This window comes from Rhopilema esculentum, chromosome 15, assembly GCF_057945365.1.
Source record: "Rhopilema esculentum isolate cy_ngs chromosome 15, ASM5794536v1, whole genome shotgun sequence".
Taxonomy (NCBI): Eukaryota; Metazoa; Cnidaria; class Scyphozoa; order Rhizostomeae; family Rhizostomatidae; genus Rhopilema; species Rhopilema esculentum.
In genome coordinates this window covers 1,905,146-1,925,284 of record NC_142829.1, presented here as the reverse complement: position 1 = coordinate 1,925,284, position 20,139 = coordinate 1,905,146, and the positions used below count along the sequence as shown (strand labels likewise).

General features: G+C 35.4%; 1 protein-coding gene across 1 annotated transcript; it reads left to right on the top strand.

Annotated features, from left to right (window-relative positions):
- The first annotated feature begins 7,496 nt into the window (after positions 1–7,496).
- On the top strand, positions 7,497–20,008 carry LOC135685193 (uncharacterized). The gene is made up of 10 exons (XM_065201035.2): positions 7,497–7,627; positions 9,500–9,549; positions 10,034–10,120; positions 10,720–10,806; positions 11,373–11,401; positions 12,121–12,229; positions 12,901–12,960; positions 14,479–14,748; positions 15,586–15,647; positions 18,459–20,008. Exons 1-10 carry the CDS (start codon positions 7,537–7,539, stop codon positions 18,580–18,582), a joined length of 969 nt encoding a protein of 322 aa, XP_065057107.1. The 5' UTR covers positions 7,497–7,536; the 3' UTR covers positions 18,583–20,008.
- The last annotated feature ends 131 nt before the right edge of the window (positions 20,009–20,139 follow it).

Genomic DNA, 20,139 nt, shown 5'->3' with positions numbered 1-20,139 from the left:
GTTTTGCAGGAGACTTCAGAGCAACAAGCTGCTGAATGCAAGCTTTTGTAGCACGAGATACGCGAGCAGGGGGGTTGACAAAGGGTAGAGAGTTTCGCATTACGAAACGCATTCTCGACAGACGATTGATATCGAAAAAGGGTTTGACGAAAACGCTGGGAGAACCCTGAAGCACAGATTCTCGACAATTGCCGATACTCAAAGGGAAAGGGGGATTGTTTTGGGAATTTGAAAATTTCCGTTATTTACAAAGCCCTTTTTAAAGGGTTAGAATGCGAACAGAAAACCTTTTTCAATTTTGTGCAAACCACCTATATAAGCACTTCATGGGTTCATGCAATTCTATAATATTTTTTATTATCCAAGTAGCCTTTATAGAAAAAATTTTAAAAGCCATTGGTTTATATTAACAAAGACACTACACTATTTCGTACAAGAACACGCTTTGTGTGAACACCGTGGCTCGGATCTGCCAAAAAGTTAGAAAAAACTAAGAGCATACGTAGCCTCAAGAACTTTTCTCTCGTGTTTACAAAACAGAGCAGGTTTTATAAGCTAATCAAATATATGCTACTAAAACTATCATGCAAAACTGTTCTTTAGTGGTCTTATGTGTAATTTAGAGCAATGTTAAAAACACCTGACTCTCAAGCTATCACTGAATATGTCGTGAATTCAAATTCTGTATATTCTCTTTTTATAAGAACCAGTAAATTCAAGCTCAGACTGGATGTTTTCGATTTTTATCGAAAATTTTAGACTTGATTGTTCTTAAATTGTTCTTAAATTAATAAGGCGTAAGTAGTGTAGTTGCTAACTCTTTCGCTCTAGGTAGATTTTCAGGCCTCGTTTGCAAACAAAATGAGTGAGATTTCAGATTTGTCGATTAATTTGAAAATTAATCAAAAATCATCTATACATGGCTAAAAATTCTCTTCTTTTGAGATTAAACATTATTCAAAATTACATTTTGCAGCAGCTTAGCCACAGTTTGTTTTTAATTTGCTCTTGGCTTTTGACCAATTTTGACGCATATGTTCTTTCTTACACAGTAGGATATAAAATGACCTCAAGCTTACATTTTATGACACACTTCAGTACAAAGTAAGCATTCTGCCCTGCATAAATGCAGGAATCTATTTGGCATTTCTACACCAAACGTTTTTTTCGCAATAACCTTTTTTACCCCCAGCCTGAGCATACGGGATCAAGGTGAAATCATCAATTTTCGCAATGGAACGTGAATGTTCCTTTTGAAACTAGATATTAAGTCAAGAAGACTTAAAATGTCTCAATTTAGTTGCCACATTTCTATACAAATGCTTTGAAACAAGATTGAAAGAACAGTAGAACAATACTGATTCCCAAGATGTTCAAACCCCGGATTCTAATTATTAGTTGATTATATAGATTTTTCGCTGTAAAATAGCTTTTTGATATTGCGTATATTTAATTTTTTCGTGCTTTCGTGATTAAAAAATTGTACTATTCAAAATTGAGTTGATATTAACGTTTGACAAGTTGTTGTAGAGGTAATTCTATTAACTTTTATTGTTATTTTTATGTTGTAATTAGGTTAGAGGCCATCTTGGCCTAGATACCTTTTTAATAAAACAAGAAAAAAAGAAAAAGAAACTAGTGATAGTCTTAGCATAACCTTGTGACGACCAAGCCTGAAACCCAATTCAAAAATATTAAACTAAACCTAAAATGAAATATACCCAAAGTTGGTTGTTAAGTTTTCAAATAGGCCACATGTTTCTGTTTTGACAAAGCTACGAAGCCGCTTTAGAACTTGTATCAGCAATAAAACTTTTGTGGATTTTTTAGCATTTTCTTGCCTTTTTCGTCTGACACTCCTCAGAGCATAAAACGTCAGAATAGGTTCCGAAAAAACACGACGGAAAAATATATACCCAGTTCACAAGACCGTTGACCAATCAGTGCCGCGAGCCATTCGTGTTTTTTCGGAACCTATTCTGACGTTTTATGCTCTGAGGAGTGTCAGACGAAAAAACTTTAAGTATGTTGTAAAATGTTTGCTTTTTTTCAAAGCCATTTTCAAATTCTGTACCGCAAAAAAATTGTTCACATTTTCTTGCCATATGCTTATTTTAAATGGCCCTGAATATATTGTTCAACCTACCTGTTGTGGCATGGGCGTAACTTCCCTCAAAATAGTCGGCCATATTTTGTGGACTATTTTGGCTTAAGATTGCATTTCTACTTATTTGTTTTCTTCTATTTGCGATTCTTGTCCATTTTCATAGAAAGCAATAATCCATAGAGAATCGTTTTAAAGGTAAAAGATAATATTTAACAATTCATCACAATATATCTAATTTCAAGGTCTTATCTTCAAATTTTTTGCTTAATAGTTTCATATTTAATTACATTATATCATTGCTTTAAACAAGATATTCTCTTCATTTAGAATCTTGAAAAATATTTAGAAAGGAATAAACTTTGTTGGACTTTTTTAATTTTTTGGAATAGCACAAAAAGAGGCGAAAATTTCTGCTCACTCTAAGATTATTTTTATCTAACGCTGCCTCAATTCTGGCTCTTTGTCAATGTAGACACGTAGCCAAATTATTGTTGTTAAGCATGATAAGGTCGTGAAAAATTGTGAAAAAAGTCGTGAAAAGAAGTCCAGCTCTCCTTCACGTTGTAAGCCTTCCTTCCGTATTTCGAGTAGGGGGGAAAGGGATGACATGTTTCGTATGATTTAAAAGGAAATAGCGTTTAAAAGAAAAGCGATAGATTGTACGGCAAAAAAAATTAGCTCATCTATTGGCTCTTTTCTGACTTATCTGACCAATCAGCTCTCGCCAAAATCTCACATGGTTGAAGAGTCTAACAATAACAAAGTCACGTGTGGACACAAAACCCAAATAAATGTTTACCCGTCTACTTCTCATCTTTTTCGGACTATTCATCTACTTCCGGTGCTAGAGAGCATTGATTGGCGAAAGGACGCCAATCATGTGATCATTTTTTCCTATTAGCTACATAGTGTCTGTTTGATTTCAGTAAACGAATGTGCAGCCATTCTTTTTAACGATGCCTGCTTCAATGCTTGCTCTCAGTTCCTCTTAATCCCCTTGAGCCATGCTGGTCAATGCCTTGAGGTTTGCCACTTCCATCATATCAACTTCGTTACCTTCTGCTTCGTGCTCTTCCTCTTTTTGTTCTTCTTCTAATTCATCTTCTACTTCTTGCTCTTTTTTCTTTTCTTCTTATCTTCTTCTCCTTTGTCTTTCCTCCTTCGTCTTCTTCTACCTTTTTTCTTTCTTATTCGCTGCTTATTTTCTGACATTCTGTTCTTCTCGTAGTTGTTTTTGCTCTTAATGCTCTTCTTCTTGCTCTTCTTGCTCTTTTTCTTGCTCTTCTTCTTCCTCTTCTTCCTCTTCTTCCTCTTTTGGACCATTCTTCTCATTCCCTTTTCTTTTCACCCAACTCCCCACATTTGTATATCTTTCTCTGCAAAGTCGTTTTTCTCCCTTTCCCATTTCCTTCCTGTTCTCTTTCTTATTACACATAAAATTTTTTTTAGTTCTTTCTTGTCATACATTTCTCCCTCAAATCAATTTTCTCCTCGTTTTCCCTCAAGGATCCGTGCTGGGGCCTTTTCTGGAGGCATGATGTGTATTTGTATATAAAAGAAATCTACATGCACTTTGAAAGCAAATATTTCCATTTATTTGCTGGATTAATGGTGGTGGTACAAAACAACGAATAATATAGATAAATCTCTTTCTTGAAGATGAAACTGCGAGAATAATACTATGTTCTTTGTAAAGTAAAGCATTTATCGTTGTTATCGTTGGTTTTCATGATGTTTTTATATTATGTGTTCTATTTTACTGTATTACTGACAATAATCCATTAACATATGTAAATGGCTTTGAAAAAACCAAACATGTCATAACATACATTCTTGAAGCTTTTTGTCTGGCACTTTTCAGAGTATAAAACGTCAGAATAAGGGTCCGAAAAGATACGAGGGAAAATAAATACCCAGTTGTGGATCGAAAAAGGCCAATCAAAAATACGCAACGTTTTACATTCTGAGAACTGTCAGTTGAAAAAGCCTGAATAATATTTGGGAACTGTTTGCTTTTTGGGAACTGTTTACATACGTTACATACATGGATTATGGCCAGCATAAACTATGATGTTTTTCGCGGTACAGTTAAAGCATTACGGCCGACAACCAAAATATTTTTATAAACATATAGAAATGACTGTATTAAAAATAACGTCAGAAGTAACGTACAATCATGTGTAAACCAACACAGTCATGGCAGAGAGGGTTAAGAAGCAACATGTGCTCATTCTGAAACTCAATACATCTGCACATTGTAATTTATACACTATGAATATTTGTTTCTCGATCTGCAAACGTTTTGATTTGGGGACCCACTAGGATATTGGGGGACTCAGACCCCCTGTTCCCTTAATGCATCCCTGATCTACATTAGTATTTTGTTAACAAGCGACACGTGACATGCGCCTGAAACCATTCATTGGGGCTCGCTTATATGGTTTGCAACAAAGTTGAAAGTGCCCTAGAAAGCATTTTTGGTCCGTACATTGACTATAACCTGACTTGCATATCTATAAACAGTACGTAATAAAATGAAAACTTCTTTGATAGAGCTCATATATTTGTCTCGTCGAATTTAAGGCTAAAATGAATGTTCCTTTGGGAGCAGTTAACAAAATTTGAGTATATGAATATTTCCTGCCCGACTTTATTTGTTGTTAAGGTAAAAATAAAATGGTTAGAAACGCGGATAAGTCGGAATTTTCCTCGAAGTTCAATGTAATTCTTTTAACTTGATAAAGTGTGATAGTGTAATGAGAAGAAGTATTTGCTAGCACTCACTATGAAACAGTAAGTTTGCTTTATTAGCTTTGGTGTTAGGGTGGTTAGATTGGCAAGGTAATTACGTTATACAGTTATATCCATGGCAGAAATAGAGATTATCGGCTGTAAATTGGAAATCACTAGGCCTAACTGAAAAGAAAAACAAAAGGCAGGATGTCAGTTGTCCTGAGTTTTAGTTCAAAATACAGCCAAAGCTAATTTAGGTGTAATTAGCTTTTGCGAAAATAGATTTTGACCCAGTTGATACTGTCCGTCAAGAGAATGTATGAGATCAACATCAGTGTTGCTTTGAGTAAATGTTGTTTATGTTCCAAGTGTCTATGTCCAGAGTGTTTATAGCAGTGTCCGGAGCTATTTCAAAAACCATGCCGAGTCTCTATTATAGTTAGAACCTGGATTATATTTGTACCCTGAAACCTAATGGTCTATATATGTGTTAATCATAGTAGGGTTGGAAATTTGAAAAACTTCTGATCTTAATACGGGCCTTTGCTGTTAAAGATTAAAATGAAGCACGGGGCATTTTGGAAAACAGACATGCAAAAGAAAGTGCTGTGAATGGAACGGTCACTTCAACAGGAGCAATGAATTAACCGGAATTTTTTTAAAGAAGCCGGGTGGCCACTGTAAGATAAGAACTTTCTTGTCAGAAAAAGTTTCTACACTTCTTTGCTTACGTCACAAAATGACAACTCAGGGATTTAACTATCCCTCCAATTTATCAACGTTTTTGCTAAATTCTGATAAATGTTGTTACCTTTAATCGAAGTGTTTATGCGCTTAACCCTAGTTACATTTTCACAGAAAAAAATGAAATATTGACTTTATGCACAACTGTAGTTTTAGAAGGCTTTGAAAAACTGTGAAGATTTTATGTTTAAGTATCTTTCTTTAATCGAAAGTTCAGGTAGTTTCGTTTGAACTTCCCATTCATATCCTTCTTGAATTTTTGCTTTTGCCATCGGGAGCAGGTCCTTTCACATCTATTTCGAAAATTTGCGAAAATGTTTCAGGAACGTGGCTGGAACAGTCCTGCTGCCTTGAAGTAAAACCATGCTTTGTTGGGATTTAAATTTTTCAAATGAGTGCAAGCAAGCAATCTTAAAAAAATTATTAGCATCAGAAAACCCTTTTATGGGTGGTCATTCCTGTTTACCCTTCACTTTTTCGCAATTTTGTTCACATTTTGTTTGTAGCTATAACAACGCGAAGCTTATATCTCAATGGCAATAAGATAGGAGGTGCATTTTACCAAAGCTTGACAAGGAAGCGGCTTAAAGATAATTTTGTAGGATTTTACAGTAAGTTTAAGGTGAATGCGAGTGTCGGATTCAGTCGGCGTACAAAGGAAAAGTGCGTGTTAGAACGCAACAGAATGATAAAGTTTTAGACAAACAGTATGACAAAGAAAAGACCAGCTCCTTTCTTTACTTCTTTAAACCTTGCAAGTGCTTCCACGTGACACCCTTTTCCTTTGTGGTTGACAGAAGGCAAATCATTGGTTAAATTAGGACTAGTACCCATAAGCTGCAGTTTTGCAGACCAACGCTCCAACCACTTGGCCTATTCGTTATTGTTTCAACTGCACTTGCTTTTGCACAATTTACAATTGCTACGAGATTAAGCTGCAGAAAACTAGCTCTGAAATATTTTCCACAAAATATGCCAGATACCATTGTTTGTGCCAGTGTAATTGAAAATCTACAAAGTCTGATTTCGGTACGTTTTTAAAATGAACGTAAGTGACTAATTAGCAACCAATAACTGCTTCAGGTTTCCACTATACCCCTTGGCAGGTATGTTCGTTTTCTCAATTTCTTTAATTAAAGTTGAGATCTGTTTTAGAGAATAAGTGTACTGCTAATTCAGCGATAAATGTTTGGTTTTGCTCAAATATCACCGTTGCACAAGCAAATGTTATTTTCTGCAAAATATTAATTTCTCTAAATTGCTTCGGCCTTTAATAATATCCTTATTTCTTGGTACTTCGCTTAGGAGATCCTCGACTGGCCTTTTGCTCTCAAAGTCATTTGCATCACAAATAATCACAATTCTCCTCATTTCTTATCTTCTGTAAACAAACCTCGTGATTTTTTGTGATGAGTTGATTAAATTGGTGCAGCTTCGCATTTTTTATGAGCAAATCGTCTCTTAGCCAAATGAGAAAACTAAATTTTGGTTGTCAACTGGCTTAATGAAATCTCTTGTTTGTGATAAATAAATTTGACTGTAAACAACATGTGGATGTATTGTTTGCTCGTCTTGCTGCAGTTGACGACTATATAAGACAGGTTGAAACTGGATCGCCAGGCCTAGCATAAGCGTTCACGAGTCAGTGTCGATCAGTTGCACTGCACATGTCCTACTGGAAATTATATTCTGTCTTGTGGTCTATATATCCGATTTATATTACAACTCAACATTTAATCCGCGAATTATTCAACATATGCTGTTAAGATCACCAAATTTTTTCCAGAGCTCGTACTTTGTCAACCTCGAAAGACGCTGTTTATCTATGTTGATGATGTAAGACCAGGTGACCGTTTATTAGTTCAACTCATCCCGTGTAAACACTTGAAAATTTCCGATACCTACAGCTTGAAAGGAACCTGTTACAGACGAACTGGCCTAGTCTTGGCAAGATGGATTCGCTAAGAGGTGCAGCTATTGCGCTTAAAAAGAGCCCAAGGGCTGTTCGCAAAAAGCTTGATAGAATCACTGGCAAAAAGGAAGGTTCGTGTTATTTTTATTTTAATGCAGAAAAAGTAAACACTTCCTTTTATTTGTCATTGTCGGAGGAACTAAAATTGAGTAAGATCTGCTCTATATTACCAAGATTTTATATCTGCATACTAATTTTTTTTGCCATCTTGGCAAATGCGTTTTGTACTTAGAAGATGTTTTGTTTGTCATATGAGAAAACATCGTTTTTGAATAACCTTCATAGGTTGTATTTGGTTTGACTGTGAAGAATTTTCGTTGGTTTGATACAGAACTCATTATTATTTTAAAAATGATATTTTATCCTTTGAATAGAATTAAAGACAATGTCGATTTTGTGGGAATTATTTCACATAAATTTATATTTGATGATCGCCGCTATATTTGATCATCGCCCGTCCAAGTTAATCCAGCAAAGGTTGCTGTGACTGGAAAACGTATTTCAGGGGAAGATTAAAAAGTAGATTTTGACCCTAAGTTAAGAAATTGGCATGTTCTCAATGAGTTAGGTAATATTTGTAAGTTTTGAGGAATGTGCACTCTGGTATTAAGTAAGAGGACGTGCTTATGAATTTTTTTCAGTGGCACAAATATACGTGGTTTCAAAAGTTCAGTATGAAATGGATAAACTTAATATAACCAAACAAGGCGATTATTGGCACAAATATAAGGTGATTATTGGCACAAAATACTCGATAAATCATGCAGGAAACAAATTGGTTAACAGTTTTAATGTCTTGTATTTCCGAGTTAACAAAACATTGAGGACAATGAAGTAGGCCTGCCAGAAGTCGATACATTTGATCATTGTATTTCGAGAAAACAAAGAAATATTTTGCCGATCCTAATTTTGAACCGGTCTTCCCAGCAAACTTTGGTGATCATAGATCTATCGCAGAAACGGAAACATTTCCAATTTTTAAAGGTGAAGCGAGAAAATTTTTTCTCCTGATTCGTGATTTTGGCCCATTTTCCATCCTGATCTGATAAAGCACATTTTATAATGAAATTAAACAATGAATTCACCGTGAATCTTTCATAGCAGGTACATATGCAAATATTCTAAAGTTTATCTCATGGCAAGACACATGTGTATTTTGAAAGGGCCTTCTGAATGTATAAAAACTTGTCACTTTTGATTTGAATTTCTGTTGACAATTTAAACAATAAATAGAATCGATCAATTCAAATATTTCAAGCTATTTGGTTTTGAAGCTGAGAGTTAAAGCTAGAAATGATACAAAAGTCTGCTTAAAGAATAATCCTTTTTACATAGCTTATGTAAAATTTCTACTCGACTCAACTGTGAAAGAGTGAATATGTTATCCTGGAGCGACAATCAAATGAATGCAAGAATAACCTAGTAATTGCGTTAAAGCCCACAACACCGTTTAAGCTTAACAAAATTAACTAAATGCAGCTGTAACGAAAATCACTGTTTACCTGTCTGTCATAAAGTGATTAGTACCGTATAGACAGAGCTGTACTCACATTTAGTGTATAGAACAGAACGGTTCTAAGTTGATACACGGGGTTTCAAGATTATTGCGAACATGATGGAACTTCGGCCATTTTTCATGTCACCTGGGTATAATGTGAAAGCAAGTAGAAATACCCAAGCATGTTTGAAATCGATTCACAGCACAACTAGAATAATGTGAAATTAAGACTGAAAATATGACGATCAACATATGAAATAATCATCAACATATTCTTTTGTAAAATATCCCTTCGGTCTATATTCTAGAAATTCTTCCTTTATGTTTTGAGGTTTTATGCACTGAGGAATGTCACTTGAAATCCTTTAGTATATATATTTCAAACTGTTTACTTTTTTAAGCTGTATTCGCCTTTTAAAAGCTATTTTGATTTTTGTACTTTCAGGTAAAAAGCTTTTTCAGAGCCTGGATGATGATGTTACATTTTGTGTCAAGGTGAGCCTTTTTATTATTGAGTGCCAACCTTTACCAGCACATTTTTATTTTCATAGTACAAGATTCTTTATACATTATTCGTTCAGCAGTAGGCCTATGAAAGTCTTCCAGATTCACTTGGAAACTGTCTCAATGTTAACGAGAATTTTTTTTAAGAAGAAATATTGAAAGACATTTTTGGCTTTTACTTTGTATTTTTATGAGTTATTTTTACTTTCAAACAGGGCCCTTATTGATAACAATACTCGTGGCATTGATAAGGTTTTACCCTGTATAAATATTACACTTATTATTAATGATAAATTTGAAACAAAAACTTTCGAGGCATGTTTTGTTTTTTATCAAATTTCCATAGGTTCTGCAATGTTTTTGGTGTTTTCCTTGTTCTATTAAATTGTTTTGCTTATGAGAGGATTCAAAATTAATCATAGACAAACAGTATCGTTGAAGAAATATTTAAGCTGTTTCTGTCGTCTTATTCAAGCAACTTGGAAGCATTGACTTGCGTGGGGAATGTGATTCCACCATGACAGAAACTGCGGTCAGGAATCTTTTGACGGAAGCAAAAAAGGTTTGTTTAGGCCTTTCTAGATACGGTTTGTTCTTGTAGGCTGTTGTGGTGCTCTCGAACATGTCATATACGGCTGGTTAACAAGTTTTTTGAATGCACTCATTATTTAAATGCAATAATTTGCATCGATACTGTTCTGCTATCGTTTGGATTTTCTCGTTGATTTTTACGGACACTGGAGATGACATTGCAAATCTCATAAGTATTCAACCTCGATTGCATCATAGACAATCAGCCTCTAACTGACAGAGGGTATTAAACACCACACGGGGGTTTTTCTGATTCCATTCACGGCTGGAGAAAATTTTGCCTTCTACGGCTGGAGAAAGTCCAAAAGTTCAAACACATGAAGAGAGCTTTTTTATTTAAAATGTCTGGGTTTCAAGTCCTTCCCATTTTGTACTTAATGCTGGCAAATGTTAACTTCTATTTATTGTCTTTTGAATAATAGAATTTATTAGCGGGGGCGCCCCATTGCAGTTTCCACAGTGTTACAACCCTGATATATGCATTTTAACGGGAACAACTTTGTGTTTGAAGTCGCTTTGAATAAAAGTGAACTTTGCTAAAAGTGAACATAATCATGTGATCACTTGCAGGCCAGAATGGAATCCAAGAAGAAGTTGTCAAAAACACTCCTTACCGTGGCAACAGACAAAATCTGCGCAGAAGATGCGACTACAAAGGTGAGTGGTTGTAGGTATGAGTGTGAGCGGCAGGGGGCAATTACCTCATTCCATTTTTGCCACGGTCCACATGATCAAATGGCACCGAAGAAGGGTAGGTAGTCAGGGGGCTTAACCATCTTTGTTGATGCCGCAAATTTAAAGAATTGGCAAATTTCTACTTTTGCTATTATTTTTTGCAGCATTTTTTCAAGAAACCCCTTGTAATTTTGATAGCATCACACTACTGTAGGTAATGTGTTTTCAAGCCTGTTTTTAAGAGCTGAAATGAGGCAAAAGGGCGTGGTCACATAATCAATGTCCTATCTGTTACTCTTCCACTTTATAATACTTCGCACTATCACTAACAGTAAAAAACAAAAGACTTAATTTTCTGGTACGTTGTGCAATAATTAGGCAATTTTTGGAATTTGAGTTAACAATATTGTAGTTTCCTTAAACATGCACCGTCTTAAAGGGAGCTAAATCAATGCTTCGGGATATGTAACGCCTTCATTTCATTTTATAAATTTTATGCAGAAATTGCTATATGAAATAATGCAATGTATATCTTTTCTTTGATGCAGGAATTACTGTATGAAATAGAGTTACAAAGGTATTGTTTTTTCAAGATTTTCATCCTAATACACAAATGAAATGTCTGAAATTTATCTAATCCCATTGTCTTTTTCCTCCTCTTCTGCGTTTTAGCTGACGCAGCAGTATTATATCCCTTTCTTGGTAAAGCAAAGCCAAAATCAATATTTTGCCATTTCTCTTAAAGGGCTAGACAATTAACCCAGGAACATCATTTATTATAAACTATACAACAATGATCAATGTATTGAAGGTTTTTCTCACTGCGAATCAAAGCAACATATTTGCTGGTTACATAAGAACAGACAATCAAGAAGATGCTCTGATATATCATATCAATATCAACTACCTTGCCAAAATATTTCATTTTTATGAGCATGCCAAGGTATTAAATTTTTCAAAGGCAAGGTATTCGTAAAATTTAACACTTACATCAGCACACTTTGCCCCCTCCCAATGAAAGTGTTCGCTACTGAAATTGAAGTCTTAGATACGTAACTGTCTTTGACTCCCTATTACTCACCTATATTCTTAAAATATTTTTCCACCAATGTGACTATTTTTATGGTCGTTTGCTGTATGCACATGTGCAGGGAAGAGATAAAGTACTCTTTTAGCTTATAAAATCTTGAAACTATTGTCGTTTTAAATTATTTTTTGGTATGTTCTGCAAGATTCAATTTGAATGTATTGCACTAGTCTAATTTTTTGACAATACTTATCTTTCGTCTTGCATAGGGTGTCACGGTGGCAAATTGACGCACAGTATCCACAGGTCTTCTCCTTCATTGAAGATAAGCAAGATAGCCCGGTGTGCCACGCATATATTTCACCCAAAACCTCTGTGGTAAGTTTCAAATGATCTTGTGCCACGTGTGTTTGGGGTCTAGAGGGCCGTTGATCTTCCAAATAAAGACTTATTTCAAAGGAACCTTGAGATTTTAAAGTATGAAAAGAGTGTTGCGAAATGTATAGGGAGATATTGTCTCAAATTTCATATCTGGAATTTGGGTTTATTTAAGGGCATTGCTATATATGCTTCTTGTCTTTGTAATGATCTGAAGAAGATTTCGTTTAATCAATCGCAACTAGGTTTCTGTCTATACTTATCAATGCCCTAGGAAGTATAGAATTATTGGGGGCGCCATTGTTCGAGAGCAATAGGAGAAAATGGATTGCTCATTGGATACAAAGGAGTTTCATTATGTTTGGGGGGCTCATGCCCCCAATATTCATAGTAGCTACTGTCCTACTTATCCACCGTGCTCTTACACAATCAGGCTCATCACTAGGGGTGGGCCTGTGGGACGTGACCACCCCCTTGAAAAAATTTCATTGCAAAAACGAGGAGTTTTTTGCTATTTAGGGGTGCATGGTCGGCAAATTTTCAAATTTGTTGGCAAATAAAAGATGGCTTCCCTACTTTGTCGGAAAAAGGGAATTGGAAACCCCTCTTGAGCACAATAGTTAGCGACAGGCCTGTACACAGCTCCAATTTCAAGTGTTTTTTTTCTGCAGACCGAAGATGTCACCAAAGCTGTAGCCACAGCCTTGAAATTCATCGAAGATTCAAAAAAGGTAAAATCGTGATGTATTTGCTTGAAAAAGTTCTCGTTTTGCTTCAACCTTTTACAAATTTATGAAGGATAACAAGATCTTTGACTAAGAAGTGCACAAGTTTGGATAAGTAAAGAAGATATGATATCATGAGATGAAACACTTGCTATTCCTCCCAAGATCAACGTTTTTTGTTGTTGATAAGATGCAAGATTTCTTGAAAACTGAGACCGCGCCACACTTTGTTTAATTGTCTGTTGATTGTGAAGAAAGTTTTTGCTGTGAAGCATTAGCTTAATTGAAGCCCTTGTTGAACGTCGAACTTTCGACAAACTTAACTAAGCAATCAAGTTTTTCGAGACAATAGCGCAGCCATAAAACAGGGCCTTATTGACACATTTAGCATTTTCTTGTAGTACTTGGATCCAAAATCCCAAACCTTTTAATGCATGCAGTAATTCTTACCCAAAATCAAAACAGTTCCTAGCATATATTGATATATGTGCAAGTATCGAATTTTTAGTGTCTTGAGTAGTGCTTGAATTACTGTACACGTAGCGTAAGTCAGTTCCCTAAGAGAATTTCCAATGAGGAAGTTATGGCGGTATGGAGGGGGGGGGGGCTTGGGCGATGTCGTTGGAAAATTCGGGCTTTCGTCTGATAATTGACAACCGTTTAACGGGAATTCTAAGCTAATCTAAGGGGCGTAATTGCCAGATTTTCTGCTCGCTTCGCTCGCAGGTGATCTGATTTTCCCCTTTTTGCCTCATAGGTCTCTATAACCTCTCTGTTCCTTTTTGCAAAATTTGAACAGCATAGCTGATAAAATATTAGCCAGTTCTAAATAATCAATCAAACAATATATGACCAAAATCAAAACTGCTTGTCAATTGTATGTTTCAATTCCGCAAAGATTAGCCAAAATTTCCATCGGATTCTTCCAAATAGAAGTTATTTTCAAACGTATTTCTCGCTGATGAAAACAAGATAAAATGCATAAAAAGAATGTATGACTTGTCGAAGGTGTAATCAGTCTACCTCTTGTATCATCAATTGTCTAAGATGAGATATCGATCTTGATATCAAAAATCATAAATGGATTAGTCTTCTTGCTACTTAATTATGGGGTGGTTAGCAAAGACTTCTAAAGAGTCCCGTCAAAGAGTCAACTATTTTTATCAAAATGTGCAGTTTCTTTAAAACTAGACATGGGCCATGATGTTATCTTGTCGGAAAATTGTAGGCCTTCCCACCTCCCAAATGAAAGCCTGAATTGATGCCACTGGGAATTTCCAATCTTCCCAAATCGGTAAACAAGTATGCCTGTTTTTGGCACTTGGTCCTGGCACTTTCTCTAGTTATTGGCTTTTGAATCTCGAAATTTTCACTCTGTAAGAGACATTTTATCATCATAAAAAACGACACATAGAGCCAATTTCAAATGCTAGTTATTCATTTTATCAGTTTTTACGCATCTTCATGAAAATTTTTGGCATTTTAGTATCATAATCTCTCATTAGTACTTACACTTTTACACAGGAAGGGATTGTTAAGAGAAGAGATGACATCGATAAAGAGCTAGACCGAGAGGCAGAAGACCTATATTCTGATTTGGGCAGCGCCAAAGTACTTTCTGTAGGGCAGAGTACTGATGATGTCGACGTTCGGACTCGCAGAAGTGATAACAGTATGGATGCTGAGACTGACGCGAGAAAAAAAGAGATCAATGTTTTCAATGATCTTTCCAGTTCAGATGATGAAGCGCAAGGGGACCCCATGAAATACATCTATTCCAACATTGGTCTAAAGGTAATATTGTAACTTGTAGATTGCAAAAAATACCGGAAATATAGCATGCTACCTATGGTTGCGAAATACCGGATGCTATATTTGCGAAATACCGGATGCTATATTTGTGAAATACCGGATGCTAAAAAGTATGCTATGTTTCCGGTATTTCGTGCAATCTTCAACTTGTAGATATCATTTTGCCAAAGAAGATAAACCTTTGAAAAATAGATTAGTAAGGTCTAACATAGGTTTAACAAGACCTATCCTCTTGTAAGATTTCAATTTCTCTTTTAATGTTGTAAGAGCGAATATATCTTTCGGATTACAGATTGGTGACGTGATGATGTTTTTTACTCTACATTTAGAATTGTTTTGAATGTGAAAGAATACCATGGAATACATCTTGATTTGCAAAATAAGTAAGATTTATTGCCTGTGATATGGACGGTGCAAGAACTGAATTTGTCCAATAGATATCTGCTATTTGAGAACCAAAGCAAAATTAGAGCGATCTGGTAGATCAAAAGCCTTTACTCTTACCCTGGAACATATCTGGAAATTTTGAAAATAGTCAATTTTTTTCTACCCTTGTTAAAGGAAAGAGAACAGTAAATTCGAATTCGAAGCCTTTGCCTTTTTTGATGCCCCTTTCATTTGTGTCATGCGTTTTCTTTATCTATGTGAAATAGGCTCCTCCTCTTTCTAACACTTTTCTCTATTTTAACGCCTTTCTTTAGAGACCAATAATTCTATCTACGCCCTGAGCGTCAAATATAGTACCATCGCACCTACCTTTGCCTCCACAACAGAAAATTGCCTTTCCGTTTTTAAAGACTTTTTGCTGTAATTTTTCAGAATGAACATTCTGGAGAAAACATGCTTTTTGATGCAACAGATCAAAATGAAGATTTTGAAAGGTATGTGAATTGTGTTTATATATCAACAAAGTCCAAAAATGGTTTGTAAGAGCTTTAGATACTACAATAACAAATAAGAAAGGTTTCTAAAACAGTCCAGTCAAGGACTAGTCATGTTTCTTCAAGAAAACCCCTTGAATATTCCAAAACTTCTCTAGATATAGTGCACGCCCAACTGTCAATGTTTTGTACCCATCAATAAATCCTACATTGACATAAGAGACACAGAGAGGTACTGTTTTTCAAATGGCTATTTGCTTGACTTGCCGTATATCAACATTGCACGAAAAATGTATCAGTAGTTTGCAAATTTCGATAATTTGAAGGGACATTATAGAAACCAGTGGACAGGATGTAAAAAATATTCCAAAGACCATGAGCCAAGAAAATAGATGGAGAGTGGCTGCCCTTTCTTTAGAAATGTCGCATAGCCCAAACAAATTGCAATTTACTCCCAAATGCTTCTGCTTTTTTGTACAAAATCGAATTTTTGACCAGACAGGCTTGTTAATCGATCTCATGGAAATCAACATGGTGCAAACATTTTTTCTACCCAAGCGTAGAGGTTCACTAGTCGACTCCAGTCGGCATAAAAAGTGGCACTGAACGGGTGTCACTCAAGGCTTCATTTTGTGTCCTTGGTTTCAAATACTTATATTTATATTTAGCAATGATTAAGTGTTCAGCCAACAGCAACAGATGTATAAATTGGATTACCGCAAGTATACTTCAACGCAATATCGCTTAAATTTATCTTTCATTACTATCAGAAGGCGTAATAAAAGAATTATACGATTGAATTTTAGAGTGTTGGAAAGTTTCCAAGAAATAGCCTAATATCATGCTATTGATATGGGAAAACCTTATGTCTGTTTCCATATTTGCATATTTGCACAATGAGATGCTCAGTAATTGTAGCTAACAGAATACTTCCCAAGATGTTTTTTATTTCCAACCGTTGGTCGCTGACAATTATGTATATTCTTGAATTTAAAGGCGTCTGGCACCTGTATCTTTTTGTAAAAAATCACTTTTCTGTTATTAAATGTGATTTTATAGAGACATTATATTGGTCGAGTTTCGAAGAAAACGATTCTCAGCAGCTTGTGCTAGAGACAAACGTGCTAATTTCTCTGTAGAGAAACGTTTTACCGTGAAATGACCTGTTTATTTAGAAAATCGTATCTAAAAGGAATATGAAAAGACCAGGGGTATAGTGCTATCAATGTACCGAGAGGAGATCTTGCGAAAATTGCTGCGAGAAACAATAGCAAAAGTAGAAATTGGCTACTTTTCGGCAATAACAAGGGTTGTATAGCCCCCCCCCCCCCCTGGCAAGCATTGATTCAACGTGCCTGGTTGCCCAAAGTACGTGCTCCTCGGTTTTAATGGCGTGCTTCGATTTTCCTGCAGCTCGAACACTCAATGTTTCGTGTTTATGATCGCTGATATAATCCATACTGTTGCAGAAATGGTCAAAAAACAACGAAAACGAAGGAAGAAAAATCTCAAATACACTCTTTTCTTTTTATAAGAACAATTTTATAACAACACAAGCCTCAAAATTTGTCAAAATTTAAGAACGAATTATAAAGCAAACTGAGACTGAGCTTCTGCAAAATGCAATTTGGAACAACGTTTTATCTCAATAACGAAAAGTTTTGTCATGTTTGGGTGCTTTTTCGGCGAATACTCAACCGTGTTGCCAAATGAAGGTTGCCTCACACACTTAGTTGGCAAACGAGGCCTGAACACGTACCTAGAGTGAAAAAATAGCACCCTATTAATATAAGAGTAATTCAAGACCAATCCAGCCTCCGATTTTTGAGAAAAAATTAGAACAGTCAGTCTGAATTTAAATTTACTGGTTCTTATAAAAAAGAATGTATACAAACTGTCCTTCAAAAACCAAAGTTTCAGTTGAACAACGTGCATAGTTGTCAGGTTATACTGCGATACCCAACAGCAGCCTAAAAATAGTTTGAAAATAACAAGTACCAAAGCCTAAAAAAAGCTTTTTGTGATGTTCTAAAGTTGAAGTAGCACCTTATTCTACTCAGCACGTGAAATTACGCGAAGAAACAATGATGGTTTAGTTTTTTTTACTCAGTTCTGCAAGACCTTTTTGATAAAATTATCAGATTTGAAAAGTTCGAAGGTCAAAATTTTGCTGACCGTGCATTTTTCACGCTTTCTGAAACATTGCTTTCGCTCATTTACTGGAATGTCCCCAAGACTTAAAATGATCAGTGGTCTTTACTTTCATGACTTAAACTTTAAAAATTTCGGTTAGGCAGTTTGCTAGATGGCTATGAAAATTCCCAGTATATTATGTAGGATTATAAACGAAATTACGGACTTGTCGTCACATTCAGGTTAGCCGTACTCGTCCGAAAAAACCTTAAGTGAATCCCTGCCCCCCCCCCGAGCCACCCAAGCCCCCTGAGCCCCCTGAGCCCCCTAGCACTATATCCCTGGAAAAACATAGTCGTAATGGAACGTAAACGTAAAGGAAAAACTTTTTTTCCATTCTGAAGCTTCTTGTAGTCTTTGAATTACAGTAATGCTTACATCCATTCAAAATAATTGCAATCCTGCCGAGTTTAATTTTTATTGAAATTTTGACTTTGTTGAAAATTTGACTTTTGTTATTGTATAAAAACCCTTTGGATTTACTTGTTACTTAAAAACCTACATGTCGGGTATTAATCAAATTTTTAAATTCTTTTTATACCCAAACAGGCTGAGTGAACAATGTTTTCACGTTTTAACTGGGTGGATTTTTTCTGTAAAATTTTCTTTGTCGCTCAGTATTCCAGGTACAAATACAGCTGGTAACACTGGGGTTGTTGGCATACCCAGCCTCGAAGAAAATCACAAAAATCACAAGATTGAAAATCCACCCACTGACAATCTTATCAATTTTGATGATTAAATCTACTGAATTAATAACAAGCTGTTTGAAATATTTGTAACAAACGAGTGGCATTAATGTGTATCTGACCTAAAATATTACGTTTCAAATTCACAGATTAAGGTGAGAGCAGTTTTTTCAAAGGATATACGTTCGTATTTGTAGCAAAAATTATAGATGGTATTCTTTCTATTCAACCCAAGTCAAAAGTCTTTGACCACTAACGTCAGTTTTTGAAGGCAAATTCAGCCAACCTCCTCTCCTTTTAAAAAAGTGTTGGTTCATTATAGAAAAAAGATAAGCGATTATAGAGTAGTCTCCTCTTGTTGCCTGCATGATATATTTATAGACTGTCAACATTGTTCTAGAGAGGGGGGAGGGGTGAAAGTGGCTTTATTCGTGAGAAGAAGCGAAAGTAGAAAAACATAACGTGGGTGTCCCAAATAATTTTGGCATTGTGGTAAAAGTTTGTGTCAAAATAGGATAACTTTGTAAAGAAAGTATTACGCTCTGCTCAAATACTAACTCGGAAACATTCATTTCATTTGCATCACCACCAAAAAGGCTAAATTTCTCCCACCCATTCGGATAATTCAAGCAGGAAAAAAGCTTCTGTGTATGTTATTAGCTTTATGGCTTTTCAACTGTTTGATGATATATTGATGATGTTATTTATAGGCAAAAGCGGTCCTCTTTACCTACTACAACACGATGACAATAAGTAGAAGTAAAATAGTTACTGAAAAAATATGGCAATAAAAAAGAAAAGATGAATAAGAACCTGGATGTGTAGCTCTTTTCTTCACACAAAGTATAATATATTTCACACCTTTTGAACGCATGTTATATAAATAATGATAGCCAGAATATATTTTTCGCACATCTGCAATATTTCCCTGTCCAGAAAGTTAGAAAATTGAATACATTTATGCGTTATTCTTTGCTAAACATTTGATAATTTTTCTTCATTTAATAGCAATACGAAAGTTTTTAAAAATTTGACGAGCAAACAGGGATATCGGATCCATTTTGCAGTTGGACTTTGAGGGGTCCAGGTCAAGCGGTGCTATGTCTCAGAAAATGGGACACTTTCCAAAAGTTTTAAAGCGGAAACTTCTAGAAAAAGGGCATTATCCTAAAATTTGAGGGGACACATGTCCACGGTACCCACCCAGTTCCGATATCCCTGCGAGTAATTTATAACAGGAAACAGTTTATTCATTCTTAGGCCATTTTGATAAAAATTCATGATGTCCGTTATAGAAGTAGATGCTAACAAAAGGTCGGTGCTAGATAAAAACAAAAACTCATTAACAATGATTGCGAATTGACTATTGTTAATGTAGAATTTATTGAAATTGCATTAAATGTGTGTTTGATATGACAGTTTTTGGTGTAGTGTATCAAATGTTCTGGTTTTTTGAATTTATAACTCATTTTCAATTTATTAGCTGTTTAAATTTCTGCTTAGAAGTCTTCCTCTGAAAATTTTTACAGTTTATCACCATACTAGATGCAAAACGAGAAAATTTACATTATTTTTCCTACAAGCATCTATCCTCCGTTCTAAAATCTGTT

Coding starts and splice junctions, on each gene's coding strand:
- LOC135685193 (XM_065201035.2), top strand. CDS start 7,537: ATGGATTCGCTAAGAGGTGCAGCTATTGCGCTTAAAAAGAGCCCAAGG. Junction 12,961..14,478: donor TCATCGAAGATTCAAAAAAG/GTAAAATCGTGA, acceptor ACTTTTACACAG/GAAGGGATTGTTAAGAGAAG. Junction 15,648..18,458: donor CAAAATGAAGATTTTGAAAG/GTATGTGAATTG, acceptor TTTGTCGCTCAG/TATTCCAGGTACAAATACAG.